The sequence below is a fragment of the Alligator mississippiensis genome, chromosome 9 (genome assembly GCF_030867095.1).
Source record: "Alligator mississippiensis isolate rAllMis1 chromosome 9, rAllMis1, whole genome shotgun sequence".
Lineage (NCBI taxonomy): Eukaryota > Metazoa > Chordata > Crocodylia > Alligatoridae > Alligator > Alligator mississippiensis.
Genome location: NC_081832.1, coordinates 13,222,127 through 13,249,166, shown reverse-complemented (window position 1 = coordinate 13,249,166; position 27,040 = coordinate 13,222,127). Strand labels below are relative to the sequence as shown.

Here is a 27,040-nt window from a genome sequence, read left to right as displayed (position 1 = left end):
CAACATTCTTCACGCTAAATAAGTTGAGGATACTATGAATAAAGAATGGCAACAAGACTTAACAAACATGATTAGTATTATCCGATTCCTTTGTTATAAATATATATATATACACATTCAGAACATCACATTAAAATATTATTCCATATTACACCAAAAGAGATTAAGGCTTTATATTATTTACACAAACAAGCAAGCACCTAGGAAAAAAAAAAGAAAACAAGAAACCCATACCCCCCACCCATTAACATTTCCCTTCTAGAGATAAATTTGATATCTTTAGCTCCTGAATACAGCTACTTGCAGATGTACCCATTGCTAGATCTATTTTAACCATTGATTACTGGGCAGGAAACACTTGGTGGAAGGGCTATCAAATGAACTAATGCAAGCTTGTGTTTTTATACAAATAGCACGCCCTCCCTCTCCTCAGAGATCTATTAAGGTAAAGTTGAAGGCTTATACAGAATGGTTTGCTCAATTCCACATAAAAAGTTAGAACAGTTTTATTTTTAAAGGACACTGAAGACACTTAAGGATCCTTTGCCCACTGGCAAAACGAGCTTCTCAAAGAGTCTGTGCCACACCACATCAATACAATTGAACGTGATTGTGAAGATGGAAATGCTAGATTTACCAACCACTAAATGCATCAAAACAGTTTTGTTTGTTTTTTTTTTTTTTATAGACTTCCATTACTCCAACACACTGTTTTCATGCAGCATATTGGATGGAACCACCTAGAACACAGCGACAAGGTACCTTAACTATTCCCCGGATAGGTCTTAGGCAACAAGCTACTTCTGACATGTTAAACAATGTTGATACAACACGTTTATTGTGCCACCGATATTAAAATGCAAGTGGCAGTGCATCGTCTTCCTCTCTGGCTTGCCTGATGGCTTTTATGAGACTCAATGACGAAATATTTTCTAAGATGATCAGCAGACATGGCTAAAATAAAAAAAAAAAAAGGTGCTCAGTACAAATAATCATTTGCTTTTCAAGTATTATTTTAAAGATGAGTTTGTGTGTCTTTTTTTTTTTTTTTTAATTGCAGTCTTTGTTAGCACTTTTTAGTTTGTGCTTTAGAGTCTGTTATTTCTTTGCAAGTCTTGAATTTGGCTGATGGCTTTTTTTCTAAAAAAGTTGGCAACAAAGATGAGGACTGCAGAAGGCTGGCAAGAGTGTCATTTCATTTTCTGAGCCCAGTGCATGTCATCTGCTCTAGGCTTCTCTCCAGTGACTCCTTGGATAATGTTCTCCAAGCACCTCCAAAAGCCAATCTTTTCCAACGGATAGTTCAGCCAGCCTAATGATTGCAAAGGAAAAAAGAAAAGTTAGTGTCTACTGATACAATTTAACTAAGTATTGCAATTTTTTTGCACCTTCCCCCCCCCCCCCGTGGATGTTATTCACTTTAACTGCGAAACAAACATCACTGAACCTTCAAGTAGTCAAATACTGACTAACAGTCATTACAGAAGGCTATTAAAGACCCACAAAGCTAAAAAGCAGGCTTGTTTATAAAGCAGGTCACATGTGCCATTACCACCTTGGATTTAAGAATTCCAAAGTTCACAGCTCCCATCTCTCCCAAGCCTTCATGAAGAACAGACTAGTCTAATGCAGGAACTGGCTATGAAGTGATTGGGCATCCCAAAGCCTCCGTATGCCACACCGCATTTAGTGAATGAAGTGTGATGCTCTCTGTGGAATAAGAGCATGTGCTGAAAGAAGAGGGCGATATTTATTCTTCTTCATACTTGCTCCTCATTTAGTGCTTTCCTTATGAAGCGGTGTGCGCTGGATGTTAGGCAGCATCCAGTTTCAATGCAACTGAAAAAGGCGAAGGCTCAAACAGTAAAGCCATGCCCAAAATACCTGTGCAAGCTAAAAAGAGGCTGATCTAGATATCTAAATACCTAGATGCCTCTAAATTTGAGCAAGCTTCTTGCAATGAACCTAGGTGGTTCCTATACGTATTGCTCTACATGTAGGAACCACTTATAAAAACTGTCACTTTTATGGTTTATTGCAAGAAGCTTGCTCAAAGAAACAAAGTTCAACTTACCAGTGGTAATACAGAAATAAGTCTCATGGGGAGACACATGGTGGATTCGGTGGTGTTTCCGTGGCAGTATGATATGCCAGTCTTGCAGAAAGATGACCCAGCAAGGCAGACCAAAGTAGGTGTGAGACCATTTGTGAATCTGGTTAGTTAAGGTTATAAAGATGACCAGGGCAAAGATATAACACTCCCAAGGGCAGGACTGGTACAGTGCTTCTGCAAAACAGAATTGAAATATGCTTTAATTGAATTGGGAATTTAGACCCCCTGCCCTGTCCCCCACAAATCCCAATAGGGACGAGTAATGCCCTTATGCCTATCAATTCTGACATCTTAGCACTGGCTGACACCTTGGATATTAACAAAATCCATGGCCACGTCGCTTCAGCAGTAAGATACAGACACTAGAGTTACTGAGCCATGAACAGTTCATTCTGTAAGGCACTCTCAAGGTGACAGGGCAAGGAAAAGAGCTGGTGTGTGCCACAATCATCCAAAATTGAACTCAATGCATAACAGTAACTTAAGCTCTTTATTTACTAGCTATTGCACAACAAGAATTTGAGGCGGTATTCATAGTCTTTGCAATTTAAACATCTCTGTACGAGTAAAATTAATCGATTCTAAACTATATTAAAAAAGGTCTTCATTAATTGCCCTAGATTTAAACATTCTTTTGTAGGGTTGGCAAACCAGCCAGCTGACCAGTCAAATATTGTCAGCTGACTAGTCAAATGGCTGCTTATTTTTTTTGACTGGTTGCAGATTATAGCAATTTTTTTTTTTTTTTGGTAAAAAGAGACCCTACTTTTTCTGTAGTTTTTTTTTTTTTTTTTTTTTTTTTTTTTTACACACACATTTCTTAATACACAGTGTAATTTTTTTCCATTATTTGGACCTGTTGACAATTCTTTGTACAATTTTTGACTGACATGTGACTAGTCAATTAACCATATTTTGACGGGTCAAATACCCATCTCTATTCTTTTGGCAAAGCATGAGATGCAGGCAACTTATGCCAGCTTTGCTGTAGAATTTGCATTCTGGAGTTTCTTTAATAAGCTTTACTGGAATGATCTAACAGAGTCCTCTGGGCAAGGGGAAAAACGGTATTTGCCTACTTCAGACCATGAAGACTTTCCCTTCTTCTCTCAAAAGTTTTTTTTTTTTTTTTAGTTTTTACTTTTTATCAGCTTTATTGCATGTTAAATGCTTCTCTCAAGGACAAACTTTATTAGCTAGTAAAAATTCTAAGCCAGTTAGAGACTTGCACCAGCAAAAAAAAAGACTTACCTGGGGGAAGAGAAACAAATTTGTAGGCCATGTTCGCCAAGGGGACTAGTGTCATCATGCAGTTGTCTCCATTAGTCTCTATGAAATCATGCCTGGTAATTGCTGTGGGGTCAATGTGATGTTCTCTAAAGGGTCTGATGAAAGCCTGAAAGAACAAAGCAAATGTCATCACCCACAAAAAAGAATGAAGCAAAATAATATCTATATTACAGGACCTTACATACTACCTAACTTACATACGTACATACAGAAAGCAATAGGATATGCTGGAGGATTGGGCTAGGATTCAAAGTGACCTAGACGGATTGGAGGATTGGGCCAAAAGAAATCTCATGAGGTTCAACAAGGACATATGCAAAGTTCTGCACTTAGAATGAAAGACTCCCATCCACTGCTACAGGCAGGGGACCAGCTGGCTAAGCAGAAGCTCTGCAGAAAGGGCCTGGGGGTTACAGTGGACAAGCTGAATATAAGTCAGTGTGCCCTTGTTGCCAAGAAGGCTAACAGCATACTGGGCTGTACTGGTAGGAATGCTGCCAGCAGATCAAGGGAAAGTGATCATTCCCCTCTATTCAGCACTGGTGAAGCCACATCTGGAGTACTGCGTCTAGTTTTGGGCCCCCCACTACAAAAAGGATGCGGACAAATTGGGGGGAGAGAGAGAGTCCGCTGGAGGACAATGAAAATGGTTCGGGGGTTGGGGCACATGATTAATGAGGCGAGGCTGAGGGAACCGGGTTTATTTAGTCTGCAGAAAGGAAGACTGAAAGCGGATTTGATAGCAGCCTTTAAACTACCTGAAGGGGAGTTTCAAAGAAGATGGAGCTGGACTGTTTTCAGTGGTGGCAAGTGACAAAGAGCAATGGTCTCCAGTTGCAGCAAGGGCCATTTAGGTTGGGTATTAGCAAACCTCACTAAGAGGGTGATGAAGTACTGGAACAGGCTACCTAGAGAGGTGGTGGAATCCCCAACCCTTGGGAGGTTTTTTTACAGCCTGGCCCAAAGCCCTGGCTAGAATGATCTAGTTGGGGATAGTCCTGCTTTGAGCAAGGGGGTTGGACTAGATGACTGTTCCTTCCAACCCTAATTTTCTATGATACTGTCTACTTAAGAATTAGGGGCAAGCTCTCAGTAGCAGCATTCCAAATGTTCTGTCCACTTATCCCTTCACCGTCGCCAAACTTTAGCATTATTACAAATCAACAGACTGCCATTATAAAACACGTATTTTGCATTTGTCCTCCCTAGAACTCCAAGTGTTTTACAAAAGATGGGAATTTGGGATGCTAGCCTGATCTAAACATTAACTTCCAGGTTTTGATTTTGTTTTTCTTAAATGCATTTTAAAGTTTCTAATTTAAAGGAAAAATATAGTCTCAAACCTTTCCAACTATAGGCAGCTCCACAGATCCCCAGGTATCTGCTCCCCAGTGCACCAAGCCTGATAGAAAGTCAGCAGTAATAACACCTGCAACTTGAAAGAAAAAAAAACAACACATACAATGTTAGGCATGCCCTTTTCTCCCCACTTGAGAGAGACCTTAATTATTCTCCAGGGAGACATGGCAGGCCCTGACATTCCAAATTCACAAAAGCCTTGTATGAAAATGACTAAGACGAGCTATTAAAATTTTCCATCACCTGATACCACGATCTTGCATCAGGACATGGAATAATTTCTATACCAACAGGTTATTAATTCCCCAAGATTAAATTACTGAACTATTCAGTGTTTTCTGCCCCTTCTCTCCCACCACTCTTTCAAAGCTGTGTGCAACAGGCTTACATACTACCTGTAGTTACTATGCTTTACTTTTGGCTGGGTACAAAAATAATCCAAAAAAAAAAAACAAACCAAAAAAAACCCCCCTACCATCAGGTCCTTCTATCACCCTCCCCCACCAGTTCCACAAGCATGTAAGTTTAGAGAGTTTACTGATTCAATTAAGTACTATCAACTACAGGTACAAACTAATATCTGGGGGAGGCCGGGGGCAGGGGAGAAGAGAAGGGCATTTCCAGAAAGCAAGGCTAAGAAACCCCAGAACCCATTCTGAGATTTCTCTGCAGGCTGTGTTCCTCACTGATGTGCAGTTTTGAGGCACATGCATGTCTAACTTTATGGAAAACTGTTTACAAAAGATTTTTACTTGTTTAGCTGTCGGCCATGCAAGCTTCACCAGCAACCTGCAGTTAAGTAGAGCTCATCCCTTCTTGCATACAGATTTGTATTTTGGTCTACAAGCTATGCACCAGAAGCAGCTATCCAAGCTTTGGGCAATAAATAATGCAGGAGCTACAGCAAGGTGTGCTGCTGACCCCCCCCCCCCCCCCCCCCGCTTTAAATCCAGTGTAAGGTTTTTTGTTTGTTTGTTTTGTTTTTTTAAAGTTTTCCATATTCCAAGCTCAATTAACCAAAACAAATTCCAAATCTGAGAGTCAGTCCAGAACCATAAGAGCCCTACTACTGGCAAACATCCTCCACCCCCATCTGGGGCTTCAGATGTTTCCAAAGCCTTTGGTGAACATCCCACTTGCAGGCCCAAGCCCAGAGGCCTGGGGTTCAGATGCCCCCGGGTTTTGCTTGCCCTCGGCCAGAAGTCTTACTCGCTCCTGCAGCCTTAAGTTGTGTTAGTGACACCTAATCACATTGTCACTTGGAAGCAATCCTATCCCCAACTGCTTGCAAGATTGAGCAGTTACTTTGTGTTGTGGGTTGACACTCCCTTAGGCAGACTCTGGAGCCGGTTTCTTTATAAAAACCATTCCCTTGATTATACATCCAGATTACTAGAGAAACACCACAAGTCTTTCCATTCCAGCAAATGAGTAGGTCTCCTCCACACAGCAGCCCAACAAGCACAGGTACAAAAAAACCAAAAAAAAACCAAAAAAAAAAAAACCACCCCAGCAAAAACAAACCACAACTCAAACTTCCTTCAAACCTGGAGGAGCAATGCAGTCCCCCCTTTTAAACTTCCTCTGAGCCGAACCTTTTGTCAGCTGGGCCAATTCTTAAATCAGGGAGGCTATTATCCCCTTAACCCTCTCCAGCTGGGTTCCAGCCATGGAGCCCTGCACCTCATTATACTTCTAAAGGGCTGCGCAAGTGTCCAGAAGTTCAGCCCAGCAAAGACCTTTTACCTTTTGACAGCTCTGCCAGGAATCACCTCTCCCTATAATGAAGGGGATCAAATTTAAGGGCCTCTGCTAATCCCAGCAGTGGCAGTACGACACAAGGACAGAGCGTCTTAAATAGATATGTCCAAAGGCAATTAGAGCTTTAAAAAGGTTGAACCACACTTTAAATGCCAGCTCCTTCCCACAGAGGTACAGTAATCATTAGCTATGCATTCTGCAGATCAACTTTTGCCCATATTGCTCTGAGTGAGCTCTCACAGGTGTTAGCCGCAGCAGGATTAGGTTACAATTTTGCTGATGAATGAACAGAATACAACTGCAGGAGGGGGTGTTATGTCAGCCTTGCAAGTAGAGTAGAAAATTATGTTGCCAAATTCAGCAAGTAAGTTTAAATACATAGAGGAGAGAGCAGTATTGGATAAAGAAGTGCACTTGTTTCTCAAGGCAGAGCTGAGTTTAAGCTGTCAAGCAATACATGTCCCAACTCCTTCTACAGCTCTGCTTAAAACCATTCAGCAGAATCTGAATTCCATGCTGCCTGTAGTGTAACATGCAAATAAGATACACCTGGAAGCTGCTGAAGTTTTATCCTGGGGAGTCGCATGGCTTTACACACATCTCCTGTCAGACTAAGCCCTGTGACTAATCTTGCAATCTATTGTCAAAAGGACATCCGTAGGTCGGAGCAAAGGAAGTAAGTGAGGTGTGGGCATGCCACATGCTTCTGAACAGGCGGAGTTAGCTAGCAGCATGTTTCTCAGGCCTAACCCTTGGTGTAAGCACTTCACACAGAGTTGTGTACCAAAGGTGTGTGGGGCACATGACATGGCTTCTAACAGGCAATTAAACAGGCGAACAGTCACGTAGCCAAGGTCGGAGCTGCTGCAACTTTAAACAAGGCAAAAGAGTTTCTTCATTTTTGGGCACTATCTTTTGTTAGGAGAGAAGACTGACAAGCTTTTGGGCTCACACTGAGCGAGAGGCAGGCAGCTTGAGCTCAGATGTAGCTGCGATGGTCCAGTTCTAGCTGCATGTTTTTAGGTTCACAGTTGGCATGTTGTATATAACACCTGCTTACAAGAGACACGACTCTGCCCTTTTACAAAACAGGCTTGCTGGACAGATTCCCTTTCTCCCAATTTCCAACTGACTCCAAGACCCAGGTCACCCCCTTTGAAGCAAAGCAAAGGTTTCTGACTTCCTACTTAGCAGGGAGTAGCAAGCAACTGCCCTATCAAACATCTGAAGACTTCCTTCCACCACAGCATCCCACTTCTAACCAAGAGGTAGCTCTTTTCTGGTGCCTGCCACCTACCTTCAAGAGGTGGAGGCAGACAAACAGACCATCTCACCAGTGATCCAAGGCAGGATATCAAGGGACGCAGGGGAGCAAGCGAGGTGCTCAAGTGCCATGAGCAATCAGAATCCTGACGTGGCCCCCTCTGGGATGCATCCATTTGATCTGTAACAGCAATTGTGCCTCCTAGTCCAGAAATCAGAGGTCGAGTTTACCTTGGTCACAAACTGACACTGACATGCAATCTCATGACTCTAGGGTTTAAGTGGCTAGCTCCCTGCTCCAATCGCAATGCTTACATCGACCCTCTTGGCAGCCTTGTTAATAGGATTGTGTTCAGCACCAGCAGGATTTCCTTAAAAGCAGATTTTTTTTTTTTTAAGACATCAAAACAATCTATTCTTTTCCTAATACCACATGAACTCTCCAGCCCATTTGTGCAGCTGTAATTACTTTAAATGAGTACAGTACAGCCAGGCTCTTATGCACAGTATTTCAGGGAACTCTTCCTCGTTTCATCCCTCGTGCTTTCTTGCCATTTCGAGCAGCAGTTTTCCCCAAGGTTCCATGGCACCCTGAGGTGCCTTGAGATCTTTTCAAGGGTGCTGCACAAAGTTAGCACTTTTTAGGTTTATAAGCATGATTCACAAGCTAAGCTTGGAGGTTTTTTTTTTTTGGTCTTTTTTTAAACAGAAACCCATAGGTGTAATCCTTGAGTTCTAGCCAACAAACTTCTTCATTATTTTTCTGTAGGCAAAGAGTGAAAACTAAGATCTGGCATTTTCTAAAGGGTGCTTCAAGTCTAAAGGGGTTGAGAGAACCACTGACTTAGAAAATCCTCCAGCTCTCCCTTTCCCCAAGAGATCGGAACAAGCATAGATTTTACTGCCATACAGTCACTTTGCTTTTACTGTGATCTCTCTCTCTCTCCCCCCCCCCCCCCCTACTGCATGTCTTATCTATTTAAACTGAAAGCTCTTTAAGGAAAGAACACCAAACACAGCAACAAGGCTCTGATGTTGGTCAGCTCTCTTGGCAATACAAGTCATGTATTTTAAATCAAGGTGGTTCTATACTTGCCTGATTCTAAAAAGAGATGTGCACTACAGGTTGTCCCATCCAGGACCTGTTTGTACACTAGTAGTCCTTGGAATCTATGCCAAGGACACAGCTTTCACTTGAAGACAGAACCATAAAGCAGGAGTTGTTGTTCCTCTCTCTCTTTCTTTAAACCCCCCCACAAAAACGTCTGTAATGCTCCCAAGATTGAAGCTACAACTGTCAGGTGACCAATGCTCACCAGATCTTGCCTGGAAATCTTCCCTGTGAGCTTGAGAGTTTGTTATTCTAGTTAGCTTAAAAACAATAGTAAGTCTCTGTAGGGTGGTGCAAAACAGACAGAAATATTTCAGAAATCAGGTGCAAGGGCTAGTAAGGTTAGGAGATAAGCCTGTAGCTGGCAATTCAAACACATACTTTGACTCACTTGTGGAGGAAGGGCAAGGCCACTGAAGAACTACAGCAAAAGGAACCATGTTTGCTGAACCTATTCTTATTCAAAACAGGCTGCCTCCAAACCTGCATGACTGCAGGGCAGGAAGTCTTGCTGATGTTCAGATCTGGCAAGTTAGCAAGCATGTGGGGAAGGAGCACAGAAGCATAGCAGTTTCAGATGGAAAAAGGAAGCATCAGTAGAGGTGTGGAACCCACTAGCTGAAGTTCTTGTGTCAGGCCTGTAGCCTGTCAGCCATGAATGAGCATAAATACACCACACCCAATAACTCCAACAGAAAGTGAAAGTTTACTGGCAAAATTTAGTCAATTAATCAGTAGGGCTGTGCAAAGTTTTGGTCCCAGATTCAATTTGATTGGCCCAATTCGGTGGCCGAATCTCCAAATCCAATCAGGAGACGCTTTAATCGGCGATTGGATATATAGACACAGCTTTAAGTGTTTTTTTCTATATACCTCAAGGTACCAGGTGGCTCATGAATACTGCGATGCTGGGGTGGATGGAGTGTCCCAAAGGAGTGCGAGGGGCTCCCCAACATGCTCAGCAGCAGACCCAGAAGTACTTCTGGGTCCGTCAGGGAGCGTGTGGGAGGCCCCTCTCCCCAGCTCAGCAACTGCTGCTTCCTGCGTTTGGGGGGGGGGGGGGGGGTGGAAGGGGCGTGGTGGCACGCAGGGGAGCCCCCTGCACACTCAGCAGCAGACCTGAAAGCAGACTGGAATTACTTCTGGTCCATTTCTGGGTTCGCTGCTGAGCACGCGGGCCACCCCCCCCCGTGTGGGATGCTCTATCTGCCCCAACATCGCAGCATTCATGAACTGCACCTGGTACCTTGAGGTATGTAGAAAAAAAACATTTAAAAGCTGTGTCTATGGCCAAATTGCTGATCTGTGAATCAGCATCTAGTCTTCAGATTTGGATTTGGCCAAATTAGAATTGGGGACCGTGATCTGAATTGAATCACGGTCCCCGATTCAAGCTGAATCTGAATTGAATATGGGCCGTTTCCTACACCCCTATTAATCAGGCAGTTTAGGTTGAAGCCTCCTACAGCTCGCTCAACAGCTGAAGCATGAACAGGAGGAGAATCCTATTGCTAGCATGTAGGAAAGATTTACTGAACTAAAAGCTACTTTCGAACGGCTTTGGATGCCATGGGACTGCTTTCTGCCAGGACATTGGCTAGACCTAGCTTGCTGATGCATGCAGGTCCTTTTCTCAGGCACAGGAGGCCAGCAGACAGGAGAAAGATTTATGGCTAGGAGAGCAAAATTTTGAACTGGTGGTCACAGTCCCAATAGGAGTATTGCTGCAGATGGATGCCAATGTACCCCCTAGCAGCAAGACCTTAGGTGCCCAAATGAGATCTAGCCACGAATATGACCGACCAAGGTTCACAACAAGTATAAAAGCTCCCAGTGCTTTAATAATCCATCCATACAAGCTAGGTTGTTGCTAGAAAGCAGGAGCCCAAGAAAAGGCACCTCCCAATGTCTGTGGGTGGTGTCATTAATATGTCAAGCGAGAGATTGCACACAAACCTGTGATACCATCACAGAAACATGTCCCAGAGCCTGATTATACAAGCTTCCAAGCCCATGGGAGGGAGCCTAAGTGAGAGCTGGCCACCTCAAACAAGAAAATCACAATTTGCAGCAAGCCAGGTTGCTCCTGGCTCCTGCAATGCACAAGCCTCTTTTTAGGTGGTTAAAATCTGCACATAGCCTACTACTGTATTGGTGGCATTCAATGCTGCAATGTTTTAATCCAGTTTACAGACCTCTTGTACAAGAGACAGCAGAGTTAAGGAGATTGATTAGTTAAGAGCACCGTATTTTTCACTAAAGTTTTGAGGAAAGGATGGAGAGATGAGGAAAGGGGGGAGGAATCTTCCAAGGAAGCTCAACAGTCATCCTTGCTGGCCATGTCAGGGTACGCAGCGTAAGCATCTCAAGCTCAGTCATGACTGGAGCAGGAGGCACCCCTCAGGCCAGGAGCCAGTTGAATCAAAACATCCTCTGGCTAGGGATGTGCTATGCTTACCCTGCTTGTGCCCCAGGGCTGGGACTTGCAGACTGACAAAACACTGAACTAAGCCACAGGCAAGTTCACAAAAAAGTTTTAAAAAGTCTTAAAAAAAGTTTGACAGGTCCTGGGGCAGAACAGCCTGTTTCCACATCAAATAAATATAAAGCTATAACCTGCTGAATAGAAGCAATAGCTGCATTGCCTCATCGTAACTGCACACAAAGTTTATTCAGCAATGAATAATAATAATAATAATAATAATAATAAATAAATAAATAAATAAATAAATAAATAAATATCTATGCCCATCCAGCCCTGCTTGAAAACTTAAACAGATGTTTGCCACAGCCTTTGAATAAAGGCACTGAATGAAAAACCCGTCAACAGTACTTCCAATTTCTACGATTTCCTCCTCCATTCTATAGCACCTTCCATCCAAGGATCAACATTCTTTAAAAGACAAGAGTTACACAGAGGGAAGTGAGTAGTTAGCCCCCACCCAAGGACATGCAACAAGTCACTCCAGCAGAGTTAGAACTCAGATCTCCTGGTTTCCCAGAATTAAATGCACTACCTAGTTGATACTCCTTCCCAGACATGCTTGGCTAGGACCTAGCCCCCCTCCTCTCCCCTATTCTATACAATCAATCATTGTTCCACTTGGACTAAACACAAAGCCTACAAAGAGACAAAACCACAGGGCCTGCTAGAAAAAAAGCCAGAGAATGCACCTTCTGTAGTTTACACCTGCAAGGGGATATTTGAGAGAGAACACTCTCCCCGCCTCCAAAAGTGTGGGGGAGGAAGATCAGATGCAAACAACAGGGAACCTGACCAGCTTTTAGTACTGGGGGCCTAAGGAAAGGGATGACTCAGCAGGCCTCCGAGTTCTTGGAAGCCCATGCTAAGCAGCCTTGCATGGGGGAGTTTCATTCATTTCAGTACAAAGACTCACAAAGCAAGAAGTGGAACCACCTTTGGGGATGCTGCTTCCTTTCAAAAAGGAGCCACCACGACATCTAGAGACACAAGCTTGTCTGTCAAAATAAGACTGTAGACTAAAAAAAGAACCAAAGAAGGGAAGGACTACTCAGAAAGGGCTGGGGGAAGATCCTGTAGCTTAGGAAGGTTAGCAGGGAAGCCAGACAGATTCCAAAAAGAAGCCACAGGAGTTGGCTCTGAAGTCTTCAACTGTTAGAGAAAAGGTCTGAACAGCCACTATCCCATCAACCTTCAGGGGGAGGGGAGGGGAAGGATAGGGAAGCAGCAAGGACAAAACAAAACACACGAAGTCAAAACCACCCAAAAAGCCACTGAAATGTGACTTGCTTTGAATAAGCCCATCAGCTGGAGAAGCAGGTGGGCCAGAAGCATTTGAGACATGTTCCCATCGTGCTAATGTGCACAGCAAGATAGAAGTTGTGTGTAGAACTAGGAACTAGCTGCCATATGGAGGGTGCTGCTATGAGCACTCTTCTACTATAATACATCAGACATGCCACTGCATGTGAAATTATGTCCGATAGTGCTTGATGGTAGTGGAGTGTTCACAGCAGAGGGACCCTAGAGCAGAGTATAATAAACCAGAGCCATTGCAAGAGAAATACAGGAGATGCCTTCCTTTGTTAAAGTCTAAGCACTTCACTGAGTGTGGCTTGGTGAGCTAATCCTCCCACCTCCAAGTTTTAGATTCCATGGGATCTCTGGTTCTAAATCAAGCAGTGTTAGCTTTGTTCTTTCAGGTCCTAACAGTTTACCAAGCAAATCTTTTGCACACGCATAAAATCCTCAAGAGCTCATGGCTTTCTGCACATGGTCAGTATTTGTCCAGCACTCCTTCCCTCCTGCAGCCTTAAGTATCACCCTCTGCCCAAGGGCAGCAGTACTTCAGTGGTGCTGCATGTGCAGACGTTAGAAATAGAATATTAATATGTATGCTTCTTACTAAATGGGGACACCAGATTTCCCCCAGGAATTCATGCTGTCCCTTTAAGAAGGCTACTAAATGACATTACAATCAAACAGACCTCTCTTTGTTATCCCTGCCTTCACAGTCACAGCAAGTTCCTTCTGTGCACAAACAACTAGATGCAAGAACAGCATTGGGGGTGCACTTCCAGTTCATGAGCAAAATTAAGCTCAATTATCTAGTGCCAACAGAAGAGAGCTAAGCACCAGAGTGAAGAATTGCTCCACATCTAAAGAGCCTGGGCCAGAGCCTGCACCTTTCAGGGCCTAAGAGCCACAATGTTCCTTGAGAGTTTGCTTCTTTTAGCCAGACATCTCCTCCAGCCCCCAGCTCCCTAAACTCTATCCCTCCCCCCATAAGACTCAGCTCATGTTCTCCAGCAGGAATATTCAAGAGATTAGTCTAGTTGTTATACCTAATGGAAGGAGAAATACTGGCTCAGGTGAGCCTCAGGGACATCATATTCAAGGTGTGTATTCTGGCAGTCAACATTTTTAATATATTCACTGCATAGCTCTCTGGTCTGTCCTGACACTAGGAGCCAGAGGCAGGGAAGGAGACAGCTCTCACATGACAGCATAACCCTCTGGCCACTTGGAGGAAAAAAGAGAATGGATCCAACAGCAGCCTCATGGGAAGAAAAAAAAAAAAAAAAAAGCTTACCCTCTTTTCTATCAGTTCAAACAAGGGACTAGCAATCAGGGTAGTCATTCTAATATGAAGCAGACCACATGACTGACTTCAAGACCTAGATTCTCTTAGACTATATTAAATGGGTTAACAGCCATCTGTTGCCTGTTAGAGCTTAACTGTTAACAAGGTTTAACTGAACACCTTCAGGGTGTAATAGAGACCATAGGTTGCGATACAGGGGTTGCAACTGGAATTATGACTTTAATTTTGCAGAACAGTCAGAGTCAGGCAATAAGATTTAGGGCTAAGGGGAGCATGACTTACTCAGATGGGTTGTCTTAGGTATTGAGGCAAGCGAATGTATGTCACAGCCTTTTCAGACAAAAGGGATGAAATGAAACTTAGCTGCATGTGCACAACACTGGCATGGTGTTCATCTGAGGTTTGATATATGTACTGTACAAAGTATACAGCATGTGGAAGGAGTGTACACAACACTGTGCATGCTCCAGCATGCCTCATGGTACAAGGGGCAGGGACCAAGTGCTAACTAGCTGGTCCTCTGAACTTGGTGGCAGGGCTACAATGTTTCTAGTGGGAGAGAAGGAAGAGGGAGCATGCATGAAGCAGGGCAGGGTCTTGGAGGTACATGGTCAGGTACAGCAAAGTCTGTGGTTTAGAGAACAGTCTTAGTCAAGTCTTTGTAGATACACAAGGAGGGTGTGGTCTGAGGGTGTGACAATGAGGACAGAATTAAAACCAGTGCCAGCTTTGGTGTGCACAGGACTTTCGATTTTAAAGTCACTTCTATACAGAATGCCTTTCACCAGAACTGCAACATGCTCAGACATACCCACCCACCCTCCATAATGCAGGTGACTAGTAGTTAGGACTGCAGAGCAGCACATCAGCTTGGACCAGGGAATTTTCTCCCAAGCCAAGACAAATGCCCATTTAAAAAACATTATTCCTCTGCATGTGTGTGTGCAGGGGGAAGGGGGCTAGTCCACAAACCTCTAAGAACACACTGAAGGAGAACACTGGATATTTAAATAGAAGTCAGGTTTTTGCATATTACAGCAGCAGTTCTCAAAAAAAAAAAAAAAAAAAAAAAAAAAAAAATCAAATCTCTGGACTCAAAAAACTCCCCTCCATAAGCTTATGAATTAAGTAGTACTTAAATTTCAAAAACTAAGTTTATACCAGTGTATTTTAATGGTTCTCAACCCACCAGCTGCATGCAGGCCAATCAGCACACTGCTGCAACCCACATGACATCCTGTTAAATGGCTACACAGGAAGTGTTGTGTGGGCTGTGCCCACACAACTTATATTCAGAGCTGTAAGTGTGGGCCACTACAGCAAATAGACAAATAAGACACAGTGTTTTCCCCCACCCCCCAATCAACATAGGGAAGCACCTCATCTTGCATTCAAATACAATAAAGCCTCATTAAAACACACTGCCTATCATTAAACTACTCCCAGAAGCAGCATCTGAATAATGGTTCAATAATGGAAACCAACTATGAAGTTGACTGAATGAGGCCAACACTGAAACACCTTGCCCACATTGAGCAATTGCTGATGGAAATCTACCACAAGGTTAGGTTAGTGCAGCACATCTGAATAATACATGGTGCCCATTGTGCTCAGTCCCCCTCAGCAATGATTCTCTCTCAACTCATGGTGAATCACTACATTAGAAACAGGAAAGAAAGGCACAGCTCTAGATCTTAACACATGCAGGAAGAGGTAATCCAGCATTACAGTGTGCCATGTGAGGTGGCTTCTGAAGCAAAGAGTAGGCCTACATCAGATAAGAAGCAACTGCCTGCATCATAGCCAGAACATACAAGATCCAGACTCCTAGAGTCTGAAGTGCATCTCGAATAAGAGCCTGATGAAGGGTTTTTGAACCCGAAAGCTTGCTTAATAACTATTCTCCAACTATTTGGGTTGGTCTAACAAAAGATATATCAAATTCACCCAGGGAACTTTGTCTCTCGAATAAGTGAGCACTGATATACATTTTAAACGAGTTCAAGGGTAAAAAAAAAATAGATGGATTTTGCCTGTCCTTTAAAGCTCTGAAAGGAAAGGATAGCAACTGGCCATTCAGCACCTCTGGCAAACAGATGCACAGTGGAGGCTGAATGGAAGGCAGATGAGGCTGGAGAACACGAGAGACTCAGAAATTAGGCCGCTTACAAAGGGAATGAGGCTTGGGCCAAATGAAAGACTTGCTGTACTGGCAACAGTGTACACAGCACTGTGCATGCTACAGGTAAGGGGAGGTGGAATACTTCAAAGGCCAGACAAAGTATCAGGAAACATGCAGTTCGACTCTAGGACCAGCAGATCTTTTGCCCTGCAACATTACTGCTATTCTACACAATCACATAGAAGATTACACTTCAGAGCAAACACTTCAGAGGTAATTAACTGAAACTTGCTTTATCCCAAGAAAGAAGCACATTATAAAAATTAGCCATCCATCTTTTAATCAAATTCATCTTATAACCAGCATCCAAAAGATCAGCTTCCCATCCAGTATTAGGTGGGCTCTGTGAGAACAGGCTTGAGAAAAAAAGGTGGTCACAAGCTCTCCATCTTTCCAAAGTTCATCTGGAAAAAATCAGACATCTGGATAAAGTGTTGCCATCATTTCCCCAATATACAGAGGAACAATGTGATGAAACAGCAAACAAAAGGTGGTATATGACATTTTTATTCAAAAGACCAGCTGCAATAAGTGGTCAGCCAATTTTCCACACTACTTTGTTTGCACAGAATCCAAGTTCTGCTACTTTAATCATCCACTGCTATTTAAATAGCTTTATCAGTGAATTGGCTACCTTATCAGTTAAGCTGGTAACCAGGAAAACAGGGCTCAGGCTTACATAACTGTTAACTACTAGGAAAGCCAGCTGCAAACAGATAACATGGGCTAAATGTCATCAATAAGTCCCTCCCCCACATCTGTTCTTTATCATCATGAGGCAATTCTTATATGAAAAATCCTTCAACTGACACTCTCTCTCTCTCAAGTGAGGAGTGGAGAAGAGAAGAAAAGAATGTTCTAACAGTCAAGGAACTTGAGTGGAAAAGTTCATAAGAGACAGCGAGAACAATCCACACACCCCAGCCAAAAAACGTATGCATGCTTGCTTACAAGCCACCAAGGCCTAGCCAGTCTCACTGCTCAGGTTAGGAGCAAGCCATAGGAAGTGATAGCACAAAGCCAGCAAATTGGATATCTAAAATGACCAACCTTGACCATATTAAATAGTTACTGGGATTCCCATCCTCTTTACACAAGGTTTTAATAGGCTAAGGCAGAACACACACCTCCCCTCAGGTCTGTGTTATCCAAGGACCCAAGCATGTTAAAAGGAACAACAGCTGAAGAATCTCTTGGGGCAAGGGGCCAAGGAAGTTCTCTACCATGGTTTCACTTCCATTCTGTGAAGCAGGGTCTGCTAAGCCAACTTCATACTGCACCAATAGAGCTCAGTGCATTTAAAAAGGTGTATAAAGCAGCATAGGAATTCATGGGAGCAGCTAAGCACTGAAGCAGCCCATTATGGGTCCTCAGTTCTCAGGTTGGCTCTTCAGTAGTTCAAGTTCTTTGAACTATAATGGAAGGGCAGCTGACCAGCCAGGAATCAGAGTACAGAAACAGTCTATTAACAATCCTTCTCCCCACACCTTAATTCTCTTTTCCCTTCCCCATAATAGGAGGAATAGCAAGGTTGCATCAGGGACTTGCCCAAGCAGGGCTCCTCATCTCAACAAGAAAGATCTAGCCAGCTTCAGGCCCATTTGCACCCCCGGAGTGGCACAAAAGAACCAGACTGCAAGAGAGTCTGGCTTGTTGACTTAGATTCAAATTTGCTTTCTCAGTTTCCAAATCTAGGTGCTGTTTCCAGCCACAGTCTAATAAGAGATCAGAAGTCATATTCCTTTATTTGCAATTCCTTTGTTGTAAATCAAATCTTTCCTGCTATCTTGGGTACATGATAAAAATGCAGCCAACATTTTGAGGTTGAAGGGCAGGTTTCACATTTTAATACTTTAGAAATTTCCTTATTTCTACAACTGTAACATGCAGTTTTTTCAACAAAAGACCTGCCTTCACGCTCTACAGTTATATATGACCAAAATTCCAAGTTACACAGCCATCCAATAAAATTTAAAAGAAAAAAAACCCCCTAAGATACATTTTTGTAGCCTTCTTTAGAACTCTATCCCATACACTTTACCCACTAGGCATTCAAGAAAATAAAGTAACTGGCAGTTCTGTAATCCAGCTATTTATCTTTTGAATACATTCTAATATCTGCAATTATAGTAAATAAGACACTGGGGCGGGACAATAAAAATAGTTATTCTTGTATACAGCCCCAAACCACTTAACTTGGGGAAGGAGCTAGAAATGAAAGTCACAGGGCTATGATGATTTTAAGTATCAAGCTATACCCTATGCTGAATATTTATTTGCAGATGGTCAAACATATTTTCAAGACTAGGAGACAAACACTTGTAATCATATTTGACTCCAGCTCCATAATGCTTCCCCTGGTTCACCAAAATGCATTTGCTACTATGTTCAATTACTTAACATGAAGAGTTTCTACTTACATATCCCAACAATAACAGAGGTCATATGCTCCAGTCTCAAGTAGAAGAGGAGATTGTAGAAGTTGAAAGAAATAAGAGAGAAGCATAAAATGACGCAGATCCATTCCTGCAGTCTTTTACCTGTCGACAAGAGGAAATGTTGTAAATCACTGTAACATTTATTACAACCCAAGAAGATACAGTACGGTTGGTTTTCTATTCCCTGAATAATTCAGTTTCCTTTACCGCTTCTTCAGAAATTATGTTGCAGGACCTTATTTAGTGGAATGGCAAGGAATGAATATGCTGTGAAATAACTGTGACATTCTACTTCTCTACACCATTACTGGAATTAATATTATGACTACACAAACAACTTACTGTAAGGCAAGTTACAGCGTTTACTGCAGTTTCATTAACAAGTGTCCTAGCTTGTTTGTTTAAGCAAACCTGACCACTCTTTTACAGTTACCACACCTTCTCCCCATGGGCAAAAGCAGCAGCCTCCACACTGATGTCTAGTGCACATTTCCACCATTGTCAGAACTTCAAACTTGCGCCTTCAACAGATGAATCATTCCAAGATTCCTTTAACTGAAAGGGATCAAAGACCCTTTTCTCCCTCACATACAACTTTAAGAATGATCATGAATCTGTCTATAACATTAGATCTTGTAAGTTAAATGTCTTTCTACTCAAGCTGCCCATTTAGTAGCCAACTACTACTAAATGTACTTTAGGCTACATGGGGAGCAAGGAGAGAGGGATCTGGTGGTAGAGGTCTGCTACAGACCCCCACACCAAGGGGAAGAAATAGATTCGGGGCTCCTGAGGCAGCTCTCGGAGACCATAAAAGCTAAAGAGGCAGTAGTCATGGGGGACCTAAACTACCCAGACATCTGCTGGGAGACACAGATGGCAAAGTAGCACTGCAGAGTAGGAGTTTTGAAGTGATGGGAACCCAAGAAGGGTGGCTGTGCCTTAAGGAAGTGATCCTTCGGGCACAAAGCGAGACGATCCCGATGCGAGGAAAAAGGGGGAAAGGGGCCAGGAGGCTTCCTTGGCTGACCAGAGAAATCCAGGGCAGCCTACGGGCCAAAAGGGGAGCACATAAAAAGTGGAAACAGGGAGAGATCACCAAAGACGAATATACCTTCTCTGCTCGCGCTTGAAGGGAGACAGTTAGACAGGCCAAAGCTACCATGGAGCTGAGAATGGCATCCCAAGTAAAGGACAACTAGAAATTGTTTTAGATATATAGGGAGTAAAAGGAAGGCCCAGGGAGGAATAGGACCCCTGCTAAATGGGCAGAAACAACTGGTGATGGACAGGGGGGACAAAGCTGAACTCCTCAATGAGTTCTTTGCCTCAGTGTTCCTAAGCAAGGGGCACGACAAGTCTCTCACTGGGGTTGTAGAGAGGCAGCAGCAAGGCACCGGACTACCATGCGTAGACTCTGAGATGGTGCAGAGTCACTTGGAAGAACTGGATGCCTTTAAGTCGGCAGGCCCGGATGAGCTCCATCCGAGGGTACTGAAGGCACTGGCTGACGTCATTGCACAGCCACTGGCGGGAATATTTGAACACTCGTGGTGCACAGGCCAAGTCCCAGAGGACTGGAAAAGGGCCAATGTGGTCTCCATTTTCAAGAAGGGGAGGAAGGAGGACCCGGGCAACTATAGGCCAGTCAGTCTCACCTCCATCCTTGGCAAAATCTTTGAAAAAATTATCAAGGCTCAAATTTGCGAGAGCCCGGCAGGACAAATTATGCTGAGGGGAAACCAGTACGGGTTCGTAGCAGGCAGATCATGCCTGACCAAGCTAGTCTCTTTCTATGACCAGGTTATGAAACGCCTAGACACAGGAGGAGGGGTGGATGTCATATACTTAGATTTCAGGAAGGCCTTCGATACGGTATCCCACCCCATACTGGTGAACAAGTTAAGAGGCTGTGACGTGGATGACTACACAGTCCGGTGGGTGGCGAATTGGCTGGAGAGTCGCACCCAGAGAGTCGTGGTGGATGGGTCGGTCTCGACCTGGAAGGGTGTGGGCAGCGGGGTCCCGCAGGACTTGGTCCTTGGACCGATACTCTTTAATGTCTTCATCAGCGACTTGGACGAGGGAGTACTCTGTCCAAGTCTGCAGATGACACAAAGCTATGGGGAGAAGTGGACATGCCGGAGGGCAGGGAACAGCTGCAGGCAGACCTGGACAGGTTGGACAAGTGGGCAGAAAACAACAGAATGCAGTTCAACAAGGAGAAATGCAAAGTGCTGCACCTAGGGAGGAAAAATGTCCAGCACACCTACAGCCTAGGAAGTGACCTGCTGGGGGGCACGGAAGCGGAAAGGGATATCGGAGTCCTAGTGGATTCCAAGATGAACATGAGTCGGCAGTGTGACGAAGCCATCAGAAAAGCCAATGGCACTTCATTGTGCATCAGCAGATGCACAATGAATAGATCCAAGGAGGTGATACTTCCCCTCTATTGGGCGCTAGTCAGACCGCAGTTGGAGTAGTGCGTGCAATTCTGGGCGCCGCACTTCAAGAGGGATGTGGATAACCTGGAGAGGGTCCAGAGAAGGGCCACTCGTATGGTTAAGGGCCTGCAGACCAAGCCCTATGAGGAGAGACTAGAGAACCTGGACCTTTTCAGCCTCCGCAAGAGAAGGAGGAGGCGTGACCTTGTGGCTGCCTATAAGTTCATCATGGGGGCACAGAAGGGAATTGGTGAGGTTTTATTCACCAAGGCGCCCCCGGGGGTTACAAGAAACAATGGCCACAAGCTAGCAGAGAGCAGATTTAGATTGGACATTAGGAAGAACTTCTTCACAGTTCGAGTGGCCAAGGTCTGGAACGGGCTCCCAAGGGAGGTGGTGCTCTCCCCTACCCTGGGGGTCTTCAAGAGGAGGTTGGATATGCATCTAGCTGGGGTCATCTAGACCCAGCACTCTTTCCTGCCTATGCAGGGGGTCGGACTTGATGATCTATTGAGGTCCCTTCCAACCTTAACATCTATGAACTATGCATTACTGGTTCATTAAATGCCAAATGCAGGTACACAAAAAAACAAAGATCAAATGACTTCCATCACCCAAAATTTTTCCTAGAAACACTCTGTAGCATCATGTTACATTAGATTTATTATATGCAGGTTCCATTCAACATGTCAAAAAAAAATAGAAGTGTGCATCAAAGCAAGTCCCCTGGTATTCCTGTGTCCACATCAGAGCTGCTTTCAGAGGCAACTCAGATCTCTTTAAGAATAAAATCAATCAGTCCTCACACCTTTGAGATTTTTCCTTCCACAAGAAAGAGAAATAGGTGTATTGTTAGGGGGGCACAAGTTAGCCACAACACGGCAGCTTGCGGTTCTCACACAAATTGAACTTAAAAAAAAAAAACAAAAACAAAAACAAAAAAAACCTGCTCCTCCTCACCCATCATTTAATCAATTCAACCTGCTAAACAATTACGGAGCATGGCAGTCTTCAAGTCAATTTGCTAGCTTGTGTTAATGCTAGGACCTTTGTAGATTTCACTAGGATTTTCATTTGAGTTAGTCTCCCGCTCTCTACCCTGCCCCAGTGAACTCATGAGGCATTATAATCCTCACCTTATAGGTGAACAGGATGGTTTACTTCTGTCCAAAAAGTGTGTAACAGTCATATCCAGGAGTCTTGGTTCCCAGACCCATGAAGAGCATTTCATCCTATGAAAGCTCTCTAGGAATTATGCTGCAACTGCAGGCAAAGAGCGAGTGCCAAGATTGTGTGTTTCACAACTACAACTGACTACAGAATTTCACACTAAAACAAAAGCTCACTCAGGACATGTACAGAGAAGAAGCACATCTCTCAGGATAGAATTATACCCCAAGGAGATTCAGATCATCACCTGACTAGAACTCACCCACAGCAAGTTACCTGAGAGATGCTGAATTCAAGACAAAGCTATTGTGGACCAGATCCACAAGGGGATTTAGGGACCCAAAAAGCTCCAAACATATACCACTCCTGTTCAGCTGGCACCTCACCTTGGCTACCTATCCTATTAAAAGGGCATTCAGTGCCAAGTCGAGTGCATCTGTGGCAGACATTCGGCATCAGTAAAGGACACTCTTTGTAGAACTGAAGACAAAGGCAATTAGTGACAATTTCTGCAACTGATTGCCCAGTTGGATTCCTGAAGTATCAGGGAAAGCCTTTCTGAACTGTATACAGAGCTGCAGCAGGAAAGAAACAGGGTGCTCCAGGGTCTCCAAGACAACCAAGGCATTTTATTATCCTCCAGCACAGAGGGCAACACAGCACACCGAGGACGTACTCCTTTCACAAGTTAGAGTTTTAAAGAAATGGTTCTTAAGAGGTAAAAATGTCCCAATCCGACACAGGGCATAGTTAAGGGCAGATGCATCTGAGCTTCACAGATACTTCCCATGAGAGATAGGACCATGCAAATAGAGCACAACAGATTAAAAGTACCATCAGAACAGGGTTTCAAAGAAGCATAAGGTCACAATGTGGGAGCTGCTCTAAAAGGGCCTCCAAGGCATCCGTATCAAGAGTTAATTAACCCCACATTCATTTTAGGAAACAGAGCACCCTGATTAGAAGAGCTAAATGGATAGGTCCACAAGGAACAATTAGCAGCTGTCTGCGGGAAACACCAAGGTACTTGCTGGCACATCCCAAGAGACCTGTGTGTGCGAACACAGACAGCTCCAGGACTTTGCATATCAAGAATGTGCAGTAAAACCTTCATCTAGACCTCCAAGGCCAAAAACATGGCTCTAATCCTGTCCAGTTGGATCAGAAAAACTATCACTAAGGATGTGGAAATTAGCACTAATGGCCTGCATTTATGCAATCCCGGACCTTTAAAAGTGCCAAACAGGGATGTCAAGAAGAAAGTAAAGAACAAGATGATGTAAAGAACAAAAACACAGGGAGAGGTTTTAGAAGTATGGACTATGGAAATAATCCAAAGCTACAAACTAGAAAATGGGATGCCTCTTTGAAATCACAGAAACTTAATTAAGTTCCTTTGTACAAGCAACCTAGAAACACCAAGATTCACCCAGGTTCTTCATCTTCACTCAGATTTGGGTCGCAATCAGAACATCAGGTACTTGATTTTTCAGCTCTGGTAAATAAACAATAAACACCCCCCCCCCCCCAGCAAATTAAAAAAAACAAACCCAACAACAACAACAGAGGTGGGAACTGAAACAAGCACGTGACTTGCACTGAATAGTCTCGGACAGCAGCTGGCAAACTTCCAGAGCCACAAGCAGGAGCCCAGCTCAGGTCAGAGGCAACTTGGTGTTCCAGCCTAGTGCTGCCACCACACTCCTCCCAACCCTCCAGACTGGGGGGTGGAAACAGCTCCCCACTGCTTGACCCTAACATGCAGCTGAAGGTCCCCCAGTGCTACAGGCTGGATCTTTGGCTCCGTGGGTCACATGTTGCCAACCCTTGGTCCAAGGAACTAAAGAAGTAATAAATGTATTTAAAATTGTCTTCATGCTCTCACTCTTCCCCCCTTGGGCCTGTCAGCTAAACTGTTTTAGCTGAACTGCCATTTGTGGCCTTTGTGCTGGAAACTGCAATGGAAAACGCAGCACAAGTGATACCATACACATTTCTCTTCCAAAGGTTTAAGTTGTCTACTAAGGGAGCATCGGCTGGACCTGCCAGCAATAAAGATTACTTCTTTACCTTTCATTCTGGAAGAAAATAAAAGCTATACATACACACTTCCATTTGTGAAAAGTGGCAAAATTGGGGAAACATGTATAAAATTAATGTAAACCTTCCCCTTCCAGAAGGCTGCTGTCACAAAGCAGTACATCACACTAGAATAGGCCACGTATATATTTTTGCTGGCACTGTCTTGTCTAGCAACAGCACCTGAATGGAAAGCGTTGGGAATTAGAAATAAGAGAGGGTATAACAGTTAGGGCAGCCTCTTCTCTTCCCGCTCTATTGGGTGAAGCGCTGACTCGGGCACTGGCTTCATTACTGACAACTCACCCAACCCCTTCTTCCATCACCTCCATCTAGAAAATATATACGCCTTTAAGCACCAAAACCTCTGCAAGGACCAAGCACGGCTACTCAGCTTCAGCTCTTTGACATTAATATTATTAACAGCAGCTCTTCATTAACTGTTTGCCACTGAAGCACCGCTTTGGACCACGCTGCCTGCAGGGCACCCTTCCTCCCGCCACGGGCACCAAGGGACCCGCAGCCTGTCCCTTCAGGATGAGCCCTAAACCCCACAGGAGTGACGAGACCATCCTGTCAGAGTCTCTACAACCGCGTCCGCGCGCCAGGCCTGGAGGGAGCAGGCGCCAGGCACCCCCTGCCCGCCTGGACTTGGTGCTGGGGCTGGCAAGGCTTGGTTTTGCTGGAGGGGAGAAAGAAGTCTGAAAACCACCGGGATTCGCCGCCCCTGCAGGGACAGAAACACTTCCGCGGCTCCCAGCCTCCCCAGCTGAGGACCCCCGGGCCCGACCGAGCTCCTGCCACCGCCCCGCCCCGCCCCCGGGCCCGGCTCTCAGCGCCGCGGGGCCTGGCGCGGAAGGAGCAGGGCCGCGCCCTGCTGGGGGAAGGCCCAGCCCGGCCCCGGGCAGGGGCAGAAGGCGCAGGAGCCGCCGGCGTCATCCCCCCGCCTGGCCCGTCCCCGTCCCCCCGCTCACCGGGGGAGTAGAGCTCGGCCAGCTCCCGCGCCCCGGCGTGCTGCGCGCCCCAGCGCCGCCCGCCGCCCTCGGGCTCCTCCTGCGCGGCGACCTCGGCCTCAGCCTCGGCTCCGCAGCGCGCCATGCCCCGCCTGCCTCCCGCCCGCCCGCTGCGGCGGCGCCTCACGCTCCAGATAGGATCGACTGGGCGCCGGCGATGACGCGCGAGTGCTTGGGCCGGCTGCAGCCTATGCCCCGCGAGGGGGCGGGGGAGGCCACGCCCCGGCGCCCCCCCCCCCCCCCGGGCCAATCAGCGGCCCCCTCCCCTTGGCCAATGGGGAGGGGTGTCACATCTGGAGCGCCGGCTCTGCTGGGGGGCACACATCTGGGGCGCCGCTAGGGCCCGCGGCCGCCGTGACCCGGGCGGGGCGACCTGCCCCGCCTCCCGCGCAGGTCCCGCGGGCTCGGTTCTGCAGGGGGCGCTCCGTGTCCAGCATCCGTGCAGACTCGGGCCTTTCCGATTAGGTTTTTTGACTTGCTTTAGCGAAAGGAACTCCCCTAGTGACAAAAAGGATTGGCGGCCTGTATAATTAAACTCCTGCACTTACCCACACAACAGGTCTACCAGCCGTGTAACTGTCACCTCTCCCATCCGCTGCTCCTACAATACACCTGATGCAAGAGAAGAAAGCCTCTTGCTGCAAGCCAAGTTCAGGCTCCACGATCATTTCAACACTGGGCCTGAGGCCTCTTTGCTCAGTGCTGCACAAGCGTGCGGCTGGTTTCTGTGATGTGTTCAGCTGCTGGGAGATGAACAAAGTTGCAGCAAAATGAATTTCATTTACAGAGTCTATGGTAATGGTTATCTTGAATCTCAGTGTACCCGCCTGGCTTCGCAGAGTCTCTCTCTGACGGCCCTGGAGCGGGCACCCAGGGTCTGCCGCAGAGGCTGCTCCTGCTGCCGCGATGCTGGGTCGTGCTCTCACCAAGAGATACCCCGATACTCGCCTGCCACATCTTGGATCTTTCATTCAGTAGTGGGGCTCCCTCTTGTAGCGGTGCACGTGCCAGGTATTGTCACTAGCAGATGCTCCTGGGGCTCCACTTCCCCTACACAGCAGCCATGTGCCAGCTTCTTGGGACAGCCAATTGATGGTCAGCTCGGTCACCCTCTTGCATTGCTTCCCATCCCCTCTCTGTTGCTCCGGACCCAGTTTTCTACTATGTTTGGGTGCATCTTGGTGGTGTGTTGGGTCCCTTTGAGTGCTGGGGTCCCCGAACCAGTCCTGGCTCACTCTGCCTTCTGAGCGTTGCTTGTGGCCTTTTCCCTCACTCTGGGGCTTAGAACGAATCAAAAGTAAAACAATTAACTGAAATTCCAGGGAGGGGCCTCAGCCCACCCCACTCACGCGTTCCGCCCCTGCGGCTCGTCCGGCCCGGCTGCATCTATGAAAGGTAAGTTTGCCCTGTTCTCGGGGCTTTTCTTCTTGTTATGGCGGGCTGTCCCTGCCTCAACCCACGCCATGGGAGGGGTCTCCCACCCCTTTTCCTTCATCCCCTTGGGACACTCAGCATTATAATTCTAAAAGTCCCTATGTTTAATCTACAACACCAAGAACATATTTTTTAGTTTATTTATTAAACCATGTCATTCTCAGGTCCAACAAATCCAACTAGACTCAGGCTTTGTTGACATCCGCCAGTGCAATGCTGTATAGCGCTCACTGATAGCTAGCTCGGGAACAAGAAGCAGTACAGCTGCATTAGGATGGTGCTTCTCTTGAATCTGT

At 45.4% G+C, this 27,040-nt stretch overlaps 1 protein-coding gene across 1 annotated transcript; it reads right to left on the bottom strand.

Annotated features, from left to right (window-relative positions):
* Positions 1-58: 58 nt before the first annotated feature.
* PEDS1 (plasmanylethanolamine desaturase 1) lies at positions 59-25,424 on the bottom strand. The gene is made up of 6 exons (XM_006267422.4): positions 25,272-25,424; positions 18,587-18,706; positions 4,747-4,838; positions 3,365-3,509; positions 2,075-2,287; positions 59-1,312 (listed from the first exon to the last, which is right to left on the bottom strand). The coding sequence occupies exons 1-6, from the start codon at positions 25,393-25,395 to the stop codon at positions 1,191-1,193; spliced, it is 816 nt and encodes a 271-aa protein (XP_006267484.1). The 5' UTR covers positions 25,396-25,424; the 3' UTR covers positions 59-1,190.
* Between the last annotated feature and the right edge of the window lie 1,616 nt (positions 25,425-27,040).

Coding starts and splice junctions, on each gene's coding strand:
- PEDS1 (XM_006267422.4), bottom strand. CDS start 25,395: ATGGCGCGCTGCGGAGCCGAGGCTGAGGCCGAGGTCGCCGCGCAGGAG. Junction 18,707..25,271: donor GGCCGAGCTCTACTCCCCCG/GTGAGCGGGGGG, acceptor TCTTGTCGACAG/GTAAAAGACTGCAGGAATGG. Junction 3,510..4,746: donor AGCTGCCTATAGTTGGAAAG/GTTTGAGACTAT, acceptor TTGTTCTTTCAG/GCTTTCATCAGACCCTTTAG.